Genomic DNA, 20227 nt, shown 5'->3' with positions numbered 1-20227 from the left:
TTGGAGAATCTCAGTAAGGTAGGATTTAAATGATAATACTTCCCATCACCTTGTTTTATGAGGTAATAACCCAGTTCCTGAGTGGATAAATGAGGAAACAATGTTATTGCCTTGTAACACTGGTGGTGGTACAGTTCTCACTACAAACAGAAGTGCAGAACAGAAGAAGCTAGAGCCCAGATGACACCACTAAGTGATGAAATCTGACCATCACTGAATGAGTCACTTGATGAGCAGGCATTACGATGGATGGGAATAGCTAATACCTAGAGGCATATGAATCTGCTTTACTTTAATATTATTTTAAGCTATCAGTTGGAGACAGGGGAAACTGAATAAGATGTTATATTTTAGATAAATTCTTTATCAGATGTTTATTTAGATGAAAAAAATCACAAGCCTGTGGCCAGAAGCAATTTACAAACAATTATGTATTGTTACAACAGCCCTAGGAGGTAGGTAAGAAATATTATCCCCATTTTATAGACAAACAAACTGAGGTCTATCTGTGATACCATTAAAAGTCTAAGTTAGTTCTGAACTGAGAAATAAAATGTCAGAGCACCTGATCCACTCCCACACTCAGGTGATGTTTCTTTGCTCGTTCCTAAGCTTTCAGCTCACTATTACTGCCATGGTATTTGTTTGCAAAATTCAGTCATTCAAAAATTAAAATAGCATTTTAAAAATCACATATTTAGACTTTATAAAATTGGTTTTCTTTATGTTAAGTTTTCAAAGACTTGTCTATTATCCAGGAAGCTAGAGGGGGGTGGGGTTTTTTTGTTTGTTTTTTTTAATGAAGGCAGAGATTCCTACAAAACAACATGACTTTACACATATCAACAAATATTGCAGCAATACAGAATCAGACCACACAAAGATCAAGGCAATTTAAACGATGCTGCTTAATCTGACCCCTCCTGCTTTTGAATCTTACCCACCACTGAAAACAAGCAATTTCAGGAATATCGCTTAAAACCTAAAAACAACGTACAACATTAGAGCACAATCAAGAAAATGACAAACTGACAGGTGAAAAAGGTCAGAGGATGTACAGCAATTAGGCAAATAATTTCATCAGGATGTAATGGAGTCAAGAAGGACACCAGACTTTATCAATTTTCCTACTATCAGTTAGCAAAATCATATTGCAACAATAATACCTGGGAAAATGGTGGCAAGAATTTTTGTTCAGTCATCAAACTAATGCTGTATCCCAACACTTCTCCTCTTGCCAAATTATCTTCAGGTTTTTCCCAAGACACATTGAGGGAATATGGTGAAAGAGGGAATACTGATGGAGCTGGCATGAATACTGGGGCTGAAATCAAATTAATACAGTAACATTCATAAAATAAATGAGCAACGTGTCATGCAAGCTTTCTTACTGTATTTGTAAAACACCATCTCTTTTACGGACGTTTCAGGTCCAATTCCTTTTCAACCAACTTTTCAGGTGTAACTGGAATTTTCACGTTATTTTGATCCTACGTGAAAAGTACCTCACTCACCCATCATTCTCCTGTCTCCCACCCTGGCCACGAATGCTGATTAAGGCTCTGCCTATGCCTTCAAAGTACTGCTAATCAGCACTAAAGTTCTGAACCCTGTAGCAGGTAGGAAGTACACATAAATGAAAAGGTCTTGAAGAAAAACATCAGGCAACCTGGGAAAAAACAATAAAAGCAAAAGTGTTCAATACTTCAGCATCTTAAAAGCAATCTTGTTTGCTGGGCCAGTTAGAAATTAACATGTCTCTCACTTCTTACAAAACAGTTCCCTTGTCTTCCAGAGTTCAACCTGTAAAAGGATTGTTTGCACTGCAGTTAAATCCCCACCTGATTACTCTGTAATAATAGCACACCAACCCATAGCACTTCTGTTACATACAAACAACCACACTAATGGACCTCTTCCCAAAGACAATTTAACACTTTTATAACATAGAGTATTTAAGAATAGATATGCACAGAGACTCATTTTGAAAGGGGAATTAGTTTAGCCTGCTGTTTTTCAGGAACAAATGACTGAGGACATGATTTTCAAGCTATCAGTAAACAAAAGTACCAGTGATGTAACGGAGATGCTTAATCGCAAATCACAGGCTTTATCAGCTTAAAACATTAGATTTCTAATATAAGGATTTAAATAAATATCCATTATTTCAGAATAATGTGTCAAATGGCAAGCACTTATTAAAATTGGGTCATAAGAACTGTTGTGAACTGATTAAACTTCTGAAAGAAATAGTTCATATTATGATACTTGGCTTCTATACAAGCATATAAATAGTTTTAAGTGCTATGCACCTGAAAAGGTGACCATCAAGATCTTCAAAAAAATTTCTAAATAATCAAAGCCTCAATTCAGGAAAACTCACTTGAATCCCCTTCCAGCACATACATACGTTCTTGGACCAAATTCCTAAATCATACCAACTGATTACAGATTTGTGATGAAAACAATCTTTTCTCATGCCTTCTCTGTTTAAAGAATATATAAATAAAATCGGGGAAATAGTGGGGAATTCAAAAGGTGCCTGGTAGATTTTGCAGTCTTTTAGTTTTGAAACTTTGGTTCAAGTGGCAGAGCTTCTTTTTTCAACAACATGATTTTATTGGTGAAGAAATTTTTTCCCATCACATGCTAAGTTCTGAGAGACTCTGACTTGTTTTCTTTTTTAATTAGTTAAAAATGAGAAAAAATGCGTCCCTATTTGAATCATTGCTGAATAAATCTTATTGAACAAACCTTTAAAAAAGCATTCCAGTTTGTTTAATTTTTAGTGAACAAATTCAAACCAATACTTACTTGCCTCTCCTGTGCGTCCTGATACCCAGTCTGAAGATATGCTACCCGCCATGTTTACTGCTAGCACATAAAATTCATATTCTGTGAATGGTTCAAGATCAGTGACTGTGATACTGGTCTGAGGTGGAGCCAAGGCATTCTCATTAGCAGACTCCAAAACTGGTTGAGGACTGAGCCATCCACTGCTTTGGAAAATACGAATTTCAGGAGGAAGAAAGTTCCCATCTGATTTTAATTTTTCTCTCATGTAAAGTTCATATCTTATAACTATACCTAGACAAAATGCAAGCCAGACAAATGAGTGTATTAAAACTATTCCTAGAGTTCTACTAAAATATCAGTGCTAATACATTTAAAGTCCTAACAATCAAACAATGAACAAACATGGAAAATATAGCATATAAGAAGGTTTTTTTCTTTCTGCTATTTTTATCCAAATATTCACCTATGCTTTTTTTTGGATTACATTCTTTATTTTCCCCTCCACAAAATTTCAGGGTTTGCTAACATTTTGCAAATTTACTCCATGAGTTTTGCTATCTTTACTTGAAGGAGATACACTAAAGTTCTGACCAAATGTTACTGGAAATGACTTCAGGCCTCTGATTTTCAAAGGGATGTTTTATTTTTGTTTTGCATAGTGGATAGGACATTATTTGAGCAACAGTTAACTGCTGACCTTTTAGAACAGACTACTGGATAGGAGGGGTGTGCGTGTGCATATGTGTTTTCCATCAGATAAACCTACTACATAGGCAGGAAGGTCTCGCCACTTCAGAAAAAATAACCTCACTATTGTGGTATGAAGGGATACATGACCTAGGTAGGACTGTGGAAGCAGTCTAGCTCCAGGATCACAGTGTAAAAGAGCTGACTGCAGATTTCCCAAATGAAAAAGGAGAGAGACATTACAAAACCAAGAGATGGTTAATTATCATATAGTGTAAGTATCTGGGGCTGTGCTCATGCACAGAACTGCAGAGGTGGCTTTCGAGAAAGGGCATCTCCCCTTGTCTTCTGGGAAGACGAGGATATCTGACCAGACATCAAAGGAAATACAAGAGCGTTGCTTAAAACTGCCTGTGCTGTCAATTACCTCTAATAATGGCTATTTTAACCTAAAGATTACCTAAAGATAACCTAAAGATAATTAAACTATGTTGGTACTTTGTTATTCACTGCCATCATTGGAGAGAAGGATAACATTTTATACCAGTGAGTTAAAACAAAGCATATACTCAATATAATACATCTTTTTAAATTTTAGAAAGCAATACAACCATGACACTAGCTCTTTGGCACACCAAAATGAAAACCTGTCGGTAATCTGGGTGGACAAATCCATGCTAATTTTCAGCTAGTTAGCACAGGTTCCAAAGCAAAAAAAGCATAATGGAACAGTTTCCAGTATAGGGCAAACTAGAGTCAACATCCTCTGCACATCTAAGATATGTTCTCTAGTTGCTAGCCCAAGATGAAACCTCTGTCTTATTTTTCCAGCTTTCCCTGTTATTTGCACTTGTTATACTGAACCATTTCTACCCATGCCAGAATCACACTTTCACTTTGCTGCGAGTGTTCCCTTACACCTCTGTGCTTCTGAAAAGATCCATTTTCAGCAGCTGCTACCTACACAATAGCAAACAGAGGTCTACGTGCCACAGGTACCAATTTGGAAGAAGGATAATCAGTCCTCCTTCCACTTTCAGCTGTTGGGGAAAGTAAAAACAGAATCTAATGGCTGAGGTTGATTTTACTGACCCCCATATGTAGACGGATCAGGCAGATACAGCCACCAATCAAACTATGAAGAGTATATGCTACGGGTTGAGGGACAAGTACTAAGAGCAAGTTTCATGACCTACACTGTAGGCCACCCCTAAACATATAGACACATTCTTGTGGGGGCATTCTTAAGTCTAATCTGGCAATATTAAGCAAATAAGATTTTCACAGAGGTGAGCTCCCCCATACACAGATGCTCATTCTGTGAACAGATAAAAATGCTTGTTTTAGCATGCACAAATATTTGTGTAACTGCAAGTTCACAAAGCTCAACTGCATGTATATTAAAAGATAAAGTGTCTACCAGCAAAATCCGTGGCATCACAAAAGCATCTTACAACAGCTGTGTTCTCAGACTCAAAAACCTAAAATATTATTAGGCAAGTTAGACCAGCAACTCTTGGCAACGGCCTAATCCCTAACAAAGTTATGCTGGTAATAGAATTAGTTACTACACATGACGGATGGTTTTAAAAACAGACTTCTCTGTTAATTTTCAGATTTCTTTCATAATTGTTACCTACTTATTTATTCTTTGTACAGCCATATCACCACATCTGTCTGAACTAGGTGATCTGGCAAATTAGGAAGAAATTAACTTTACTGTAAATGTTTAATTATAGATGTGATTTTTTGTTGCAGCAGATGCCACTAACGGCTAAATTCTGGTCCCATCACACTCAGCTGCAGTTCTGGACTCCAAAAGAACAAAATACAGATTCTGATGGTATGTTTAGTGGTGTCAGACGAATGCAGGTGCTGCCTTACTTTATTCACTGTTCATGTCTCATGGATAAGGATATTCTAACCAGATTTGAGAAAATACTGCTTTTTCTTTGCATAATCTTTGATTTAAGAAAGTAAATATCGTATGTCCTACCGTTTGGTTTCTCAGGTGGTGACCATTTCACAGCCAGTTCTGTAGAGCTGATGATATCTATAACAGGTGGTTGTAACCCTTCTGGAGGAGCTTGTGCAGTAATTACTGTTACTGGCTGGCTCTTTAAGCAGCCTCCACTGGTACATGCTTCCACAGAAAAAACGTATTTTGTAAATGGAATGAGATTCCAAATAATTGCTGAGGTTTCTAAACCTTCATACTGGCCACAAGGTTGAAGATCAACCAAACCAGTACATGTCAAAACATATTTCTCTATGGGCCCAGAGTCATTTGAAGGGATTGTCCAGTAAAGCAAAGCAGAATGGTGACTAACAGGAAAGACTGGATTTAAATGAAAGCTTCCTGTAGGTATCCCAGATTTTGTTCTGTATGTCACTGAGTCACTTCTAGTAAAACCATGAACATTGCTGGCTTGGAGGTAATAGGAATAGAAGGTATATGGAGATAAAGTGGTATCAGTGAAGGTCTGAACACCTAAAACAAACAGGTGAAAAAAAAATTTAATACACACAAAAATCTTAATCTGCACACTTAAAAATAAAATCTTTCCAGTCCTAACTCCAAGGCATAAGATATTTATGCCTGCTTGCATCCTCTTCTTCCTGAGATCACTGACTGTAACTTGCACCATAACTTTTCAGTATTTGGTTTGAGGTTTTTTTTGAATGGGGAAATAAGCATCCTGTTTTCCCTCTATTTTCTTCCACTGGACATTGGTGTCACTACAGAAATATTTCTTCCACTGAATTTTTACCAATTCCTGCTTTAATCATGAATAGGATTAACACAATTATCTTATGATTCATCCTTTGCTTGGAAATAATTATTTCAATTGTAAATCATCGTCAATATTAGCAAAGCTGCTTTAGAAAGCCAGACATTCTGTGAATTTTCACACCTTTGTTTTTGATTCATTTTATAGTGTAAGGCCATATATTTCACCTTTCTGTGCTTTCACTTCCTTGGTTCTAAAATAGTACTTGATGGTTCATTTGTAAAGCACTTGACCTTGAATGAAAAATGAAATATAATTGCAAATAATTACTGAAAAGGTATATCCCAAAGACTGTATTTACTTTCCTCAGCCTCCAATTTTCATTAACTCTAGGCAGCTTTTTAACAACAGGACCAAGACGACCTCCAGGGTTTATCCCAGAAGCAGCTATACACCTCAGTCTGTGTCCAGCCATGGTACAATATGTGTATATATACAACCGTAATACCATACATGGTTTTGTCATAAGAGATAGTAGACAGTGAATAATATATTATGTGTGAGATCATGGATATTCTTCAACTTTTGCAAAACAGGTATTTCTATGTCCTCTCTGTGCATCTGCACTGGCAAGCCAGTTCCGAGTGCAACCTGGAGAAGAGGACCACAAGATTATTAGTATTGCTAGATATCCAAACCTTGACATTGTAGCACAAAAGCAGCAGCGTCAGCCCAATAATTGCTTACAGCATTTCAACTACCTACAATGATCACATACTTGTTGCTGGAGTCCAGTGATAAGAAGACTGGGTAGTCTAATCTTCATGCCTTGCTGTTTCGGCAAGATTCCAAAATGGCTGTCCCTGCTGTAGTAGTGGTTATTGTGATAGCAATGTGCATTAATAGAACTTGGATTGCAACCAGCAAGTTCATTCAGTGCAGATGAACAACTGATCACCAGATGGAAACTTTATTTCAAAAGGAATATAAGCTAGACAAAATTGGATAGAACCAAAAAGTAGAGGGTTCTATGTTCCCCTGGAAAATAACCCCACCATCTATTTAATTACCTATATAAATAATTAGAACCAATATGATTTGGAGTTAGTTAGAATCACAAGCAACTTTGTGGGGAATTTCTTACATTTTAGAGCAAATATTTCATTTTATCCTCAAAACTGGTATCTCCTGAGTTTCTGGCTTCTGAGAGCACAGTTAGCAAAACATTAATTTAATTGGATATTCTGCAATACTATCAGCCAGATCATCAGGCCAACTGAGGAGATTATTCTTAATTTTCCTTAGAAAGTTCAATGTTTCTAACTCTCATTTAGTCATAAGATCAGTATTCATCAAGTTGCGCTCATGTGGCATTTCATGAGTGTTACAGATTCTGCACTATACTGCAAACAAAGTAATAAGTGGAATAGTGTCAAAATAAAACGGAGTTCTGCCAGCAGTAACAAATTGTTCTCAGTATTCAAATACCATTCAGCAGATGATTTTCACATCATTAATTAGGACAATTGCCAGAAAATGTCAAAAATGTCTTTTTTAAACCAAATCTACGTTTTTACAAAATAATGGTTTGTTAAGTATAAATATGCTGATGTCTGATTACCCAGCTAGTATACATTCAGAATTTTTTAGTTTTTACTCTGTAAGTACAGCCATGACATAACATCTTCAACAATGCACACTTTCAAGTACATTACAGAGCATAAATTTATGAAAACAAAATATATTAGCTTTACTTTTGAAATGACCTCATATTTTTACTAAATTTAGGCTTTTAAAGCAATTTAAGGAATTGGAATATTTTCCATTAGTTCTCCAAACTTGGCTGTCATGTTTCTTCCTCTTCTCACAGTCACTTAATCCCAGGCATATATGGGTTGCATACAGTTCTTCGCAACATGTACTGAAGAGTGTCCAAATACACAGCATCAGCCACGCATTGTAATCAGTTGCAAGAAATATTGAAACACAGCAGCTTGCTCCAGAACATTAAAATATTAGGCAAACCAAAGCATCTGTCCTTCCCCTGAATAAGTCGATAATTTTTTTCTCCAGAGTACATACCAATACTCGGAAAGACTTATTTTCTACAAAATATTAATGCTGCATTGCTCTGAAAATGCAGCAAACTAAAGAAACTTAGAATAGAAATCAAAGCTTAGTTAACCACACCTGTTTTCTTAAAAACAGTTGTGTGCAGTATATATATAAAAAACAGCATCCAAATTCAGCTCCTTTTCAGTTATAAGAGGATCAATAGTAACACAAAACGGCCTTTCCAGCCAGGACAGAATCCTGAACCCTTGAGGACTGCCTTCTGAGCATCCCTTCGCAAGCCTCACCATGAGAGAAGTGGTGCTGCAAAAGGCAAATCAGGAGCTACACTGATAGCCTACAAAAGGTGCTAAAAGTTACAGACCACAAAAAGCTTTCCTAATCTGTTAACAGTTTAAGATTGGGAGGATGATAAAAGGAGTTTTAAACACTGTATGGTCTCTTCTATTTCCTGTAATTCTTTATCAGGGATTTTAGCATTGCACCTTTTTGGTTTTGAAGCATATGTATATTTGCAAGAAATGTTTTCAGAAAGTCAATTCTTCAAAGTGCTTCAAAATCAAAAGTAAAAAAATTAGCCATTTGGGGTGATTCCGATTACACGGTTTTAGTCTGAGGTGCTCATTTCTTTCAAATAAAAGTAATAAGAACAATAGTCCACTAAAGGAAAATGGAATAACGTATTCAAAATCTCAGAGAACAAAAATGACAGAAAGCAGAAATAATTAATAAATGATATACATATGTACATATACATATGGACACACACAAACACATACAAAAACTTTGATGTCATCTTCTCATAAATACTTACTATAAGGATAGTAGTCTTCAGCTGTATAAATTTCAGTCTCATCCCTATATAACTGGTAAGTAAGTCTGTTAGAATTTGGAGAGTCAGGGGAACTCCATCGGAGACTGATAACAGAAGAATTGAGAACTTCTCCTGTAGGAGGAGGTTGTTGGAATGGAGCTAAAACACACACATACGCAAAGAGAGCATTTAAAAATAAAAGTAATCAATAATCACACAAATAAATTTAAATAAAATTGGAAAGGAAAAGGTGGTTTTTCTTCAAAGAAACACTTTCAAGTAAACACATGGTCACCAAGGCCAGACATTAATAAACTAAACTGATCCATGCAAATGCTCTTCAACAAAGCTTTTTATCCAAGAACATAAAACAAATTTAATACCCACCCCCACAAAACTAAAACAAGTGTACTTCAGTTTTCAAAAAAAATCTTTTTTTCTTTTTCCTTTTTTATGTATTTCAAGAACTCTGTAAAAATGGAACATGTTTATCTGGTCACATTGTTGAAGTCTGTGGTTCAGTCATCATTTCTGTTTTGAGAGGATTATTTTTATTTTACCTTATGCCAGGTGCTGCATATCTTCCTCTCATAGAATAGAAATACAAAGTCCACAAGCTAACTACAAATATTACCACAATGTTATAATGAACCTATTTAATTAAGTACATAAAAAACAAAAAGGGCCAAATTTTGAAGGTTATTTAGACAACTCACTTCCATTTTTTTCACTGGAATTTAAATCTGTGAGAGTGAGGCATCTAACTTTTTAACAGATCAGCTTGAGATTCTGTTCTTATTCATGAAAATAGTGCTCTACTATAATTTTGGGGAACTTGCTACTTAATTATGTTGGTATCAGTAAAGTGAAAAAACAATTCTGAATTTCACTAGCCAAAAGTCTCACACTATTAGAAAGAGTAGTCAAAGTTCCTCCTATGTCCCTTTTGTAATTCAAGTGTATGATCACGGTGCTTTCCAAGACAGGGGCTATTATTCAGAAAATAAATTTTATATGCATAGATATACACACATACATAAACACATATGTGCACACACATATACTTATGTTATTATTCAAGCCAGAGCATGATACCCTACTGTGCTGTGAAACCTCCAGCCAGCCTATTATTACTCAGGAAAGCATTTCTCTGTCACCCTCAGTATACCGTGCAGTAACACAGAAGAAGATGGTCCTTTTTGGCAGCTAATAAATAGGTTGACTCAAAGGCACCCTTGCCATTTCCCTACTCTCTTTTCCAATCCTTTCTGCTTCCACTGAGGCACTCTGGAGTGAGCAATCCTACACTTCCACTAAACATCACACGACAGATAAGGCCTTTTATACTGTTTGATCACACTCTGAAACCTGACAAGGTTTTAGAAAAAACAAGGGGGTGCGGATATAGAAGAAACCATTTTGCTCTGGGAATGAGACTAGCTGAGGCAGTAGAGAAATCAACATATAGAGTAAGCTATCAAAACTGGATCCAGAACCATGCAGCAAGCTTTTCTCCCTTATATTCAGCAGTATAGGAAAATGTCAACATTAGAAACATGCGTCTTTTCATTAATTTTTCTCCTTCTATTTATAAACTATAGTCATCATCATCATGTGCAGATTTGCTTACTATATGCAATTCACCAAAAGATAATTATGCAGATCTGTTCAGCTGAACTAGTAGGAGGTAAGCGAAGAGTGAATCTGAGGACAGAAAAGCAAGAGGAGGACTTCCAGCCTCACAAGTGACACAGGTAGAGAATTCTGTCAGTATCAGTGAGTCTCACTACTCATGGGTTTTTAACATATACCTAAAATGCTAGTTGAAGATCACTAAATAGAACAAGATAAAGAAAAGCTCTGGTCCTACTGCAATCTCTCAGCCAAGAAATAGGAGGAGATATTTCTAGAGTCCATTGGATTGAGCACACGCAATCATCATCTCATTAGAAAGCAGACAAGATTTTGCTGCCAATCTAGAGTTCTGGAGTTCAGCTGAGTAAGAAGTGAATACACGCTAAAGTATCTGTAAGAGAAAAATTTGAGAATCAAAGGAAATATGTGCTCCTAAATCCCTTTGGCACTTTTGAATGTGTCCATCCATAAAATACATGCTTACAAGACATGCAACCTGAGCAACCAAATGAACTTATTGAAATAATCCTTCATTCTCCACTCTCAGTCTCATGCTATTGCATGTTGCTCCCACTTGTATGTCATTTTACAGTTCAGATGTGTAAGCAAAGTATTGTATTTCTGATTTTTTATGCAGCATCTAAAATGTTGCTGGGCAGAAAAATTGAAAAAAGGTCTTTTTCTTAAGAAATTTTATTTGGACAATGATAGCAACTTACATTTGCTTCTTTTGGCAAAGATTTTCAACAAGTAATAATATGTGTCAACATAATACTGTGTTACAATGAAAATAATCACAAATAGCAAAGGCAGGAATTAAACCAAACATCAAAGCTAGGCAAAGCTCCATATCTGTGCAACAAGTTAAGACATTTTGATATGAAAAACTAAAAGATTGCAATTGCTATATCATTTATGTCCAGAAGAGGACTCCGCTTGTCATTTAGAATACTGCCTGAGCTGTTCCTACATTTTCTAACTAAAATCTATGATATTATTTATCTATGCCATGTTATTATTAATCAATTTTATAGTTGAATTGCCATTGACCTTTATCAAATGTATATCCCAACATAAATAAGTAGGTTGGTTTATGTTTGTAAAGCACTTTGAAGATGAAGAGCATCATAAAAGTGCCATGTATTATTATTATTATACATTCAGTTGAAACATCCTACATTTTTTAAAGACACAACAAGCCAATCAACTATCTGCACAATGAATAGATACTATGATGTGCTCTACAGAAGAGTACAGTGAAAAGCAAAATAAAACTGTATCTAAACACTCTTAACTTTGAGAAAAATCACCTCTGAAAACAAATCAGTCTCTTCATTCCATTCCATTTATAGTACTGTGCATTCTGCAATGCATATTATTTTAAATTTAAACTAATTTACAATAGAAATACAAACTGGAATCAAAGTGAGATCTGTCTGTCCTCATAAATGTACTCTTCATGTATGTATGTTTCTGCTTGCAAATCTATAACACACATATACCACAATGACGAATGTGATATAAATGCCTACGCAGAATACTTAGACAAATATTCTGCAGAAGGAGGATCCAAAAACATAGTTCAGAAATTACTTGGGAATGTCTAACACTGTAGAAGGTTGCACTGTACATAGTTAACTGAGCTAACTCTCACAGTAGTACCAGGTCTGGTCATTATTAATTAGACCCACTCAGAGAGATGACCAGTTAGTGTCTGCAGGGTACCTCATTAACTGACTATACTGCTTCTCAGACTGGGCCCTTATCTTTGTACAGCACTATGATGTGTCATGTAAATGTAACACAACAACTTGTCCAGAACTAGCTCAGGTGCTACCAACACAGCCTGGCACTGTACACTATGAATGTCCTCAAAGCCCATTTCTGAAAACAGAACTGAAGACACCTTAAAAACGTAATTTTCTCTCTACATATAACATTTTTCCTCTCCTTTAAAATTTCTTGCCAGCACAGGGACTATGGACTGGTGAGCAAATCTGAACATTAATTTTAACTAATTATGACATAAACAAAGGCTGTTTCCCTTCCTGCCTAGACTCACTGCCAGGGCAGAAGTGCAGACGTTCCACTGCAACACAATTCATTTCAGTTCCTGATCTGATATTCAGCATAGCATTAGCCCGCCCTCACACATGCTGACTCATGAAGATCTGTTACAACTACATTGCATATTTTCCCAAATTGAGTGAAAAAGTTCCATGAGGAGACAGAGCTACACTGCACTGCGGACCAAATTTCAAGTTAATCACAAGGTTTTCAACATGAGGGCAGGAAAGAGTTAAGCTCCGAGCTGTACCAATACTATCGTGTTCATGTAACTAAAAAGTGAACTCTGCATTGGTCACTGCAAAGAAAGTGGTGGGAAGTGCAAGGGAACTTTGGGCTGTTATTTCTCCCCTGCATTAGATTCATCAATGTAAGCTGGGTGAATGATACAAAGCATTCTGTACATCTTTCTAGAAAACACTTCTGAGATACTTATAATGAAAAACTTCCTTGAAGGTTTTTTTTTTCTTCTTTTTTTAAAGGAAAAACTTTCCAATAAATATGGGGACGGGGCGGACGGGGACGGGGACGGGGGGGGGGGGGGGGGGACAAAAAAAGCCCAAAAAACTTTTTCTATTGTAAAACTAATCTAATAGTCACTAAATCAATAAAAAGCATTAATTTGAAAGACATGCTTTTAAGACCAAACATCCACTTACTTTTACTGCAGCCAAATAGGTTGTGGACATCCAAATTACTAGCATTGGGAACACAGTTGTCACATTTCAAGCCAGTTACAAATTGTTTACAAACACACTGTCCAGTAACAAGATGACAAGTCCCACTAATGGCTCCTGCAGGATGACAATTACAATGCTGACATCTATAAACAAAACCAAATCAAGAAGTGATCAAAACACATTAACACTTCAGTTAAGCACAGTAGGGTTTTTAGTAGATTCTCTTGTCTTACATAATTAAAAAATCATAAACAGTTCAGTAGCCTGAGACACAGTAGAAAATCTAAATATTAGCCTTATAAAAAAAAAAACTTAAAAAGAAGGTGCCTATTATTGAAACAAACATTAAAATCTCAATACCAGAATAACACACTAATTTGTATAAAACTGCTTAGAATTAACAGAGCTTTTTCTGTTGCATATACTGATCTATATAAAAAATACATAACGTTTGGTAATAACCACATTATGAACTCAGTCCTGCAGCGCTTACTCACACAACCTTTATTGCACAACTGTAGAGTTCAGAATGATACAGGTGCAACCAGCTTCAAAGCTGCCTGCAAAAAACATTCCAACTTGAAGGAAACTAGGCTTTTTTGAAAAAAATAATCAGTTAGTAATTTCTTGTCCACAAAGGCAAATGGAAGCTGCAAAAAATAACATACTGCAAATACAGGAGAAAAAAAAAAAAACATAGAAACAGAAAAAGGGAGAAAAATCTCAACTTAAAATAGGGAAAAGAAACACAATGGCAGAAAAATAAATACTATAATGGATAGTACATTTTCTTTACTGCCTGATATCAAAATTGAAAAAAATTAAAAAGAATATTTAATTAAACATGTAAAGTAAAATAATAATTTAATTAAAAAAAATTTAAAGCATCAGTATCATACAAATGTCACATTTCCACTGTGCAGATCTCTGGCATCAGTGGAACACTGTTACTGTATTAATTTATGCTTTGGATTTTGCATGTGGAAACTCTCATGATCAACTTGCTTTTCAGTTGATATACTATCTTCCCATTGACACTCATTTATAACATGAATACTGATGTCTGATTATGCAAGTATTCAAAGACTTGCAAAATCTTAGAAGCTGAGTAATTTTTCTCTTATTGCAAGCACAACATTATTGGGCAGTAGCATATCACCTATTGTAATACAGTCCATCATCATTAGTCATAACAGAAATAGTTAACAATGGCAAATAAAATAGTATACTTTAGATTCTAATTTCACCATCTTTTATTTGCTGAAGACTTAAGGAGTTTTGAAAAATCATGGACTGGGAGGAATTTGGGACTGTGCAGTGTGCACTCATTCTCCTTGCCCTAAGCTGCACAAGTTCCTGTCTCAGGCATCAGCAACAGCAGCCTAGAGGGAAGCTTAAAGTACCCCAGGTGCCAGGGCCCAAGATGATGAAGTGGCAGAAGGACACTAGAAGAGTCCAAGGGAGAGACATCATACCATGCCCCCTCTGCTCTGCTAAGCCAAAGACTGCTCTAGAGTTGCTGATTTATAGTTGGCCGAATTTCCCCTGGCCAGTTTCACCAGGCCCAAGGAAATAGGTGACAGTACCTTTAGTTAAGTTAGCTCCCCATTTTTCCAGTCATCATAACCACCTTTTTCTATCTCTTTCTACCTATATGAAGGCAGAAATAAAGGTGAGTTTACTTGTGTTTTAGGTACTGGCTTTTAAAAACAAGAGAGATGGGAGGGGAGAGGAGGAGAGGGTGGAAAGTGTTTTCACATTAAGCCACTAAAATTCAGGTCAATAATCAGTGAAATAGACATTAAATGTGACAGATTTTTAAACATGTTTAAGAAAACTCTTCACATATATTTTCTGCCCATCACAGAGCTCTCTTTATTAGAGTTCCTTCACTCCATGGCAACTCTTGCTGTGTGATCTCCTGGGTAATCATTCAACACCCTTAAAAAGGCTGATAAAAGCTAAAGCTGCAAAATAAGCTGCAAATTTGTTTTATGGACTAATATCCCTTTGGGAACAAATAAAATACATTCTCTCTTGGAAACCACTATACTGTAGTTTGCTCTCTTTTATAGTCGAGAGAAAAGGGCAATTTTTTTCAAACTGTATTAAGTCTTTTCATCTGTAGGCAGTGCATCCAAATCCCCCTTCAAATAGAGGTTTTGTTTAGACTGTTTAAATATCATGACTGAAAAAAATGGTTTAGTTAGAGAAAAAAAAGAAGATAGAATTATTTGCTCAGCCATGCAATATTTTATTATTTCATAATTTCATTACATGATGATACTGAGTATGTATAGTTTGCGGCTTTTTTTTTTTTTTAAACATGTGTCTCAAAACACAAACAGTAAGAGACACCTTCTCTTACTATTCCCTGTTTATTACTGTACCTCTTATGAATAAGGGTCCCCTGAGCATTCCAGTTTGCATTATCATTCACACATGAGATAATCAAACTCATTTTACATACATGTACATTCACAGTAATAGTTTTCAGAGTCTGACAGGATGGGGATTGTTTTTGCTTGGAAAAGTTGTATTTTCTTCTAGGAAAAGTGTAGACACCCTACCTCCTTCTATACTGATATAGGTCCTGATCCTGCAAATAACAGCATAAAAGTCATCCTATTCAATTCCATAGTGTTATTCACATGTATTTGCAAGATCACAAAGACACATTCATTACTTTCTTTAACTGCAGAACATTAGAACTGGCTTTATTTTTATGCACAGATCATACTTTTCCGTGCTCTAAAATCAATTGAGGATTTCAAAGAAATAATTCTTTGAAATTTTTAATTGTATTTTCAGTGTTCCTGTTAAATGCTACTTCATCAAGATACTCTAAGTCAAATATATTTGAGCTTTATTAAAACAGAATTATATATAATCAAAGAAAACGGACTTCTAAAACATGGAAAGAGAAATGCCAGACCAAGATGAATTGCAATATTGATTTTGTGAGGATAAATGGTTTTTGTAATATTAATATAGAGAAACCTTTATTACATTGACTCTCTAGGTGCAGTTAGAGCCTCTCCAGCAATCTGTTTAAAATCTTCATTTTTCATCCTTATGGGAAAACCTCACTTGCTAAATGGATTTCATAAACAGTAATCTGTCAAGATATATATATATAGATAAACAATTTGTGATGTTCATTGACCAGTTCATTATAGTAAACAATACAGAGGTAAGGCATCTCAGATATGTACCAATGCCCACAGCCGCTCGAGATCTGTTCAGACTAGTGGAAATTCCCAGAATCTCAAATTCCTTAACAGCTGAGGAAATTTTCCTGCTTTATAAACTGGAATGCATTAAAAAATACAGAGTTCCAGTTTGATCTTACAAACCTCACAAAATTAATCAACACACACACACACACACACTCTCCTCTAAGACCAGCAGGATTTCAAAGACTCGCAGTCTCTGTATGTCATGATAGCAATACCAAGTCTTAGCAGAAAAGAACCAAAAGTTAAGACGGGTATGTCTTTGCTACTACAGAGGGCTCCTACTCTGTTTTATTCTGTAACCCCAGATTACTTAAAAGATGCAAGGATGGTTTCTTTACAAAGAAAAAAAATACTTTTTTCTTTTTTTAAAGAAGATTTTAACAGTTAAAAAGAATGAATTAAAACAGATTAATAAATAAAGTCCTGTATTACCATTTTCAGTGGATAAATGTTTCTGCCTGAGGAACAGAGGTACATTGCCCAAGTAGATGCTAACTAGAAGGAAGCCAAGCATATGCAACACTAGTTAATCATGTTGCTTAATGTACTATCATAGCAGTCTTCAATACTGTCATGAGGATTAGGCAATATTAAGGCATAAAGCCAACTTTGATTCAATTTCCAAAACTGTAAAAACTTCCTATCTTTACAACAAGACGAGCCAATGCTTTGGATCTAGATAATTCTAGATATTCTATATTTTGAATCTCAGAGGACAGCTGAAGATGCAAGTAGTTGGAGCCTACTGTCTAGTGCAGGAGAGATGTTGCTTAACAGTGACTTAAACTTTTCCATTGCCTGCTTAAATGGAAAAGAAAAATCCATTCCAAATAATTTTTAAAAATTACTAAAAACAAGGAAGATGTATTTAAAAGGGAACTTTAATATTACACAGATTTTATCCTTTACCATTAGAAGTGACAGGAAGTGAAAATAGGAAGTCCTTATTCCTACAGATTACTTTATGGCCATTAGCAGATGCCTCTGTGGCCCACAACACTAAAAAAATAATTTTAAAAATCTCCTAATGAATGACAGTAATATAAAGTGAAAAATCTGCAGAATAATGTCAAGTAAATGCAAGAAGACACAGAAAATCACTGCCTAAAAGCGTGTCTACCCTACACTACCTGGGGGAAAGGAGCACAGTGGAAAGAACGTTGTACAGATTTTGTTTAAGCCTGTTTTTTTAAAAGGCAAAAATACTAAACTTGAAAATACTTTTCCACCATCAGTCTGTATCAAAATACGATAGTATTAGAGCTGTGCAATCTTACTGAACAACCTTTAGAAGGAAATTGAGATTGTGAGGATTAGCAAGAAAAGATGCTGGAAGAGAAAAATAGAGCAATAGTCAGAATAACAATGCACCACCTACAGATATATTTTACCCATTATATTCCAGGGAATATATCTATATAATTTTAGTGCATATAAAGACCTAGGCTATGTTAGATAAAGAATTTACCTTGTTGCACATAATTAAGTACAGGTGAAGAATACACTCCTTCAGGAAAACAGACTTTTAAGAGGAAAGGTGCTGTGAGTATTTCTACTGCTGTTGCTAAAACAAGTTTGTAAAGGCAGGAATATCTGCAATTTTTTGCTTTATTTTCCATTAAAATGTCTTTTGCTCTGAAATTTTTCAAAAGCATCAACTGTTTATAAGAAAAGCACACTACATTTACAACATATCATTCAAAATATATACTTTAATCATTAATGATCGGTATCTCAGAAACCAGCATCTTACTGAGGACAAAGAGGAATTGTAGTGAAGCAATATCAAATACCTACAACATTAGACACACTGTGTATAGCTTTCATGTTGCTTCTACTTAAATCAGTGGCAAAATGTCTACTTACTCCAGTACATGTGAGCACAAGGGGCTGTATAACACATCATATGTAAATCTGAGAGTGCACACATGAATTGAAGGGAAGGATTAATGTAAACAGATTACATCTTTTTATTCTCACTGAAACCTTAGAATTTGCTAACATGAGAAAAATGTAACGAGGAGGTTATAAATTACCTGTAAAAAGGAAACACTCACCTCCCTGTGACAGAGTCAAATCCAAAATAAAGCTCTCTACAATGCTCACATGTTCGTCCTGTTACAGACGCATCTCGGCAAATACATTGGCCAGTAAGTTTATCACAAACCTGATTCACTGAACCAACTATGTGGCACAGACATGGCAGACAGCCAGTGACACTGGATGGAGAAAAATAAAAACCTAGAAAAAAGAAAGTGATTTTAAGAATAGACAATACAAGAAAAATGCAAAAGAAGTGAGCTCAACAAAGACTGTTATTAACTTGTGTACAATCTGGGACGAAACAATGGAGCCAAAGGTTAGGTAATACACGCACACACCAACTCAGATAAAGCCATACAGTCCCCTTGCAGGGCAGGGCTTCTGAATCTTTTAATTGGCACTTGGTAAAGCTATTATTCATCCTCCACTTGCCAGCTCTGATTCTTTACTCTCTCTCTTCAGACTTTGTTTTAGACAGAGCAAATGCAAAATAGGAGAACTACAGTACTGTGTCTGTGGGGAAAGTAAAAACCCAAGGACATGAGAGCCATTAACGAATGCACCACAAGCCATAGGAACATAAAAAATGCTATGCAAGAACAAACATTTGTCCTGTCTAGTCCAGGACCTCATCTCTGACAACAGCCAGTATTAAAAAGCTGCCAACAAATGCAAGAAATGCATGTATTTTCTTAGGAAAGTTCCTTCTTAACCTTTCTTACCTAGTGGCTGACTTAAGTCATGAAACATAAGGCTGTTTCTTAAGAAAACCTACATTTGGTGAGCATTCCCAGGTCTATATAAATACTTACATTTTACTCTACTGAGCCTATAATTTGTATCCTACACCAGTACATTCACAGAAGCTAACAAACTGTTGAAAAAAGTAACTTGTCTGCTATTAAAAAGCTGTCATTCTGAACCCCATCCTTCTGTTCTTGTATTATTACAAATTATCAACCTGAGCATTCGGTTTACCTTCCCTGCAGTATATTTGGTATATTTCTGCTATACTATCTTTCATCCTTTTCCCCTCTTAAGCAATCTTTATCTATGCAAGTCTTTAACCCAGTTATTGAAAAACACAGGTAGACACAGTTTATTCACCTCTAATTGAAGCATTGAAAAAATTACCCATTATTCACTGCCTCGCCTGAAATTCCAAACAAAAGACATTTTAAGCACAGTTCTTTTTAGTGACACTGTACCACTGGTATAATCTATTTTGCTACCTATCTACCAACTTATTCCATTCTTACAAATTTTTTTTCTATACACCAGGCCACAAGACAATTCAAGTAAGGGAATACCACTAAGCAATATAATTGCATAATGTTTTCTAACATTATTTTGTATTTTTTACCAGACCATTCATGGACATTTCATGAAGTTTTTCACACAAATTGCTCTGGTCTTTTTTCTGGGTGGTACAGTTAGTAAAAATGCAATGATGTGTTTGAG

At 35.7% G+C, this 20227-nt stretch overlaps 1 protein-coding gene across 1 annotated transcript in view; it reads right to left on the bottom strand.

The window, feature by feature from the left end:
* Positions 1-20227, bottom strand: part of USH2A (usherin) — a 409459-nt gene that overhangs the window by 312512 nt on the left and 76720 nt on the right. Inside the window, exons 13-18 of the mRNA XM_013949903.2 lie at positions 18781-18964; positions 13464-13627; positions 9103-9261; positions 5480-5974; positions 2815-3087; positions 1167-1324 (exon numbers count right to left, since the gene is read on the bottom strand). Coding sequence (XP_013805357.2) covers positions 1167-1324; positions 2815-3087; positions 5480-5974; positions 9103-9261; positions 13464-13627; positions 18781-18964 — 1433 coding nt within the window. The remainder of the gene's footprint in view (positions 1-1166; positions 1325-2814; positions 3088-5479; positions 5975-9102; positions 9262-13463; positions 13628-18780; positions 18965-20227) is intronic.

Source organism: Apteryx mantelli, chromosome 3 (genome assembly GCF_036417845.1).
Source record: "Apteryx mantelli isolate bAptMan1 chromosome 3, bAptMan1.hap1, whole genome shotgun sequence".
Classification (NCBI taxonomy): Eukaryota; Metazoa; Chordata; class Aves; order Apterygiformes; family Apterygidae; genus Apteryx; species Apteryx mantelli.
Note: the sequence above shows the minus strand (reverse complement) of the source record. Positions and strands in the feature narration are given on the sequence as shown.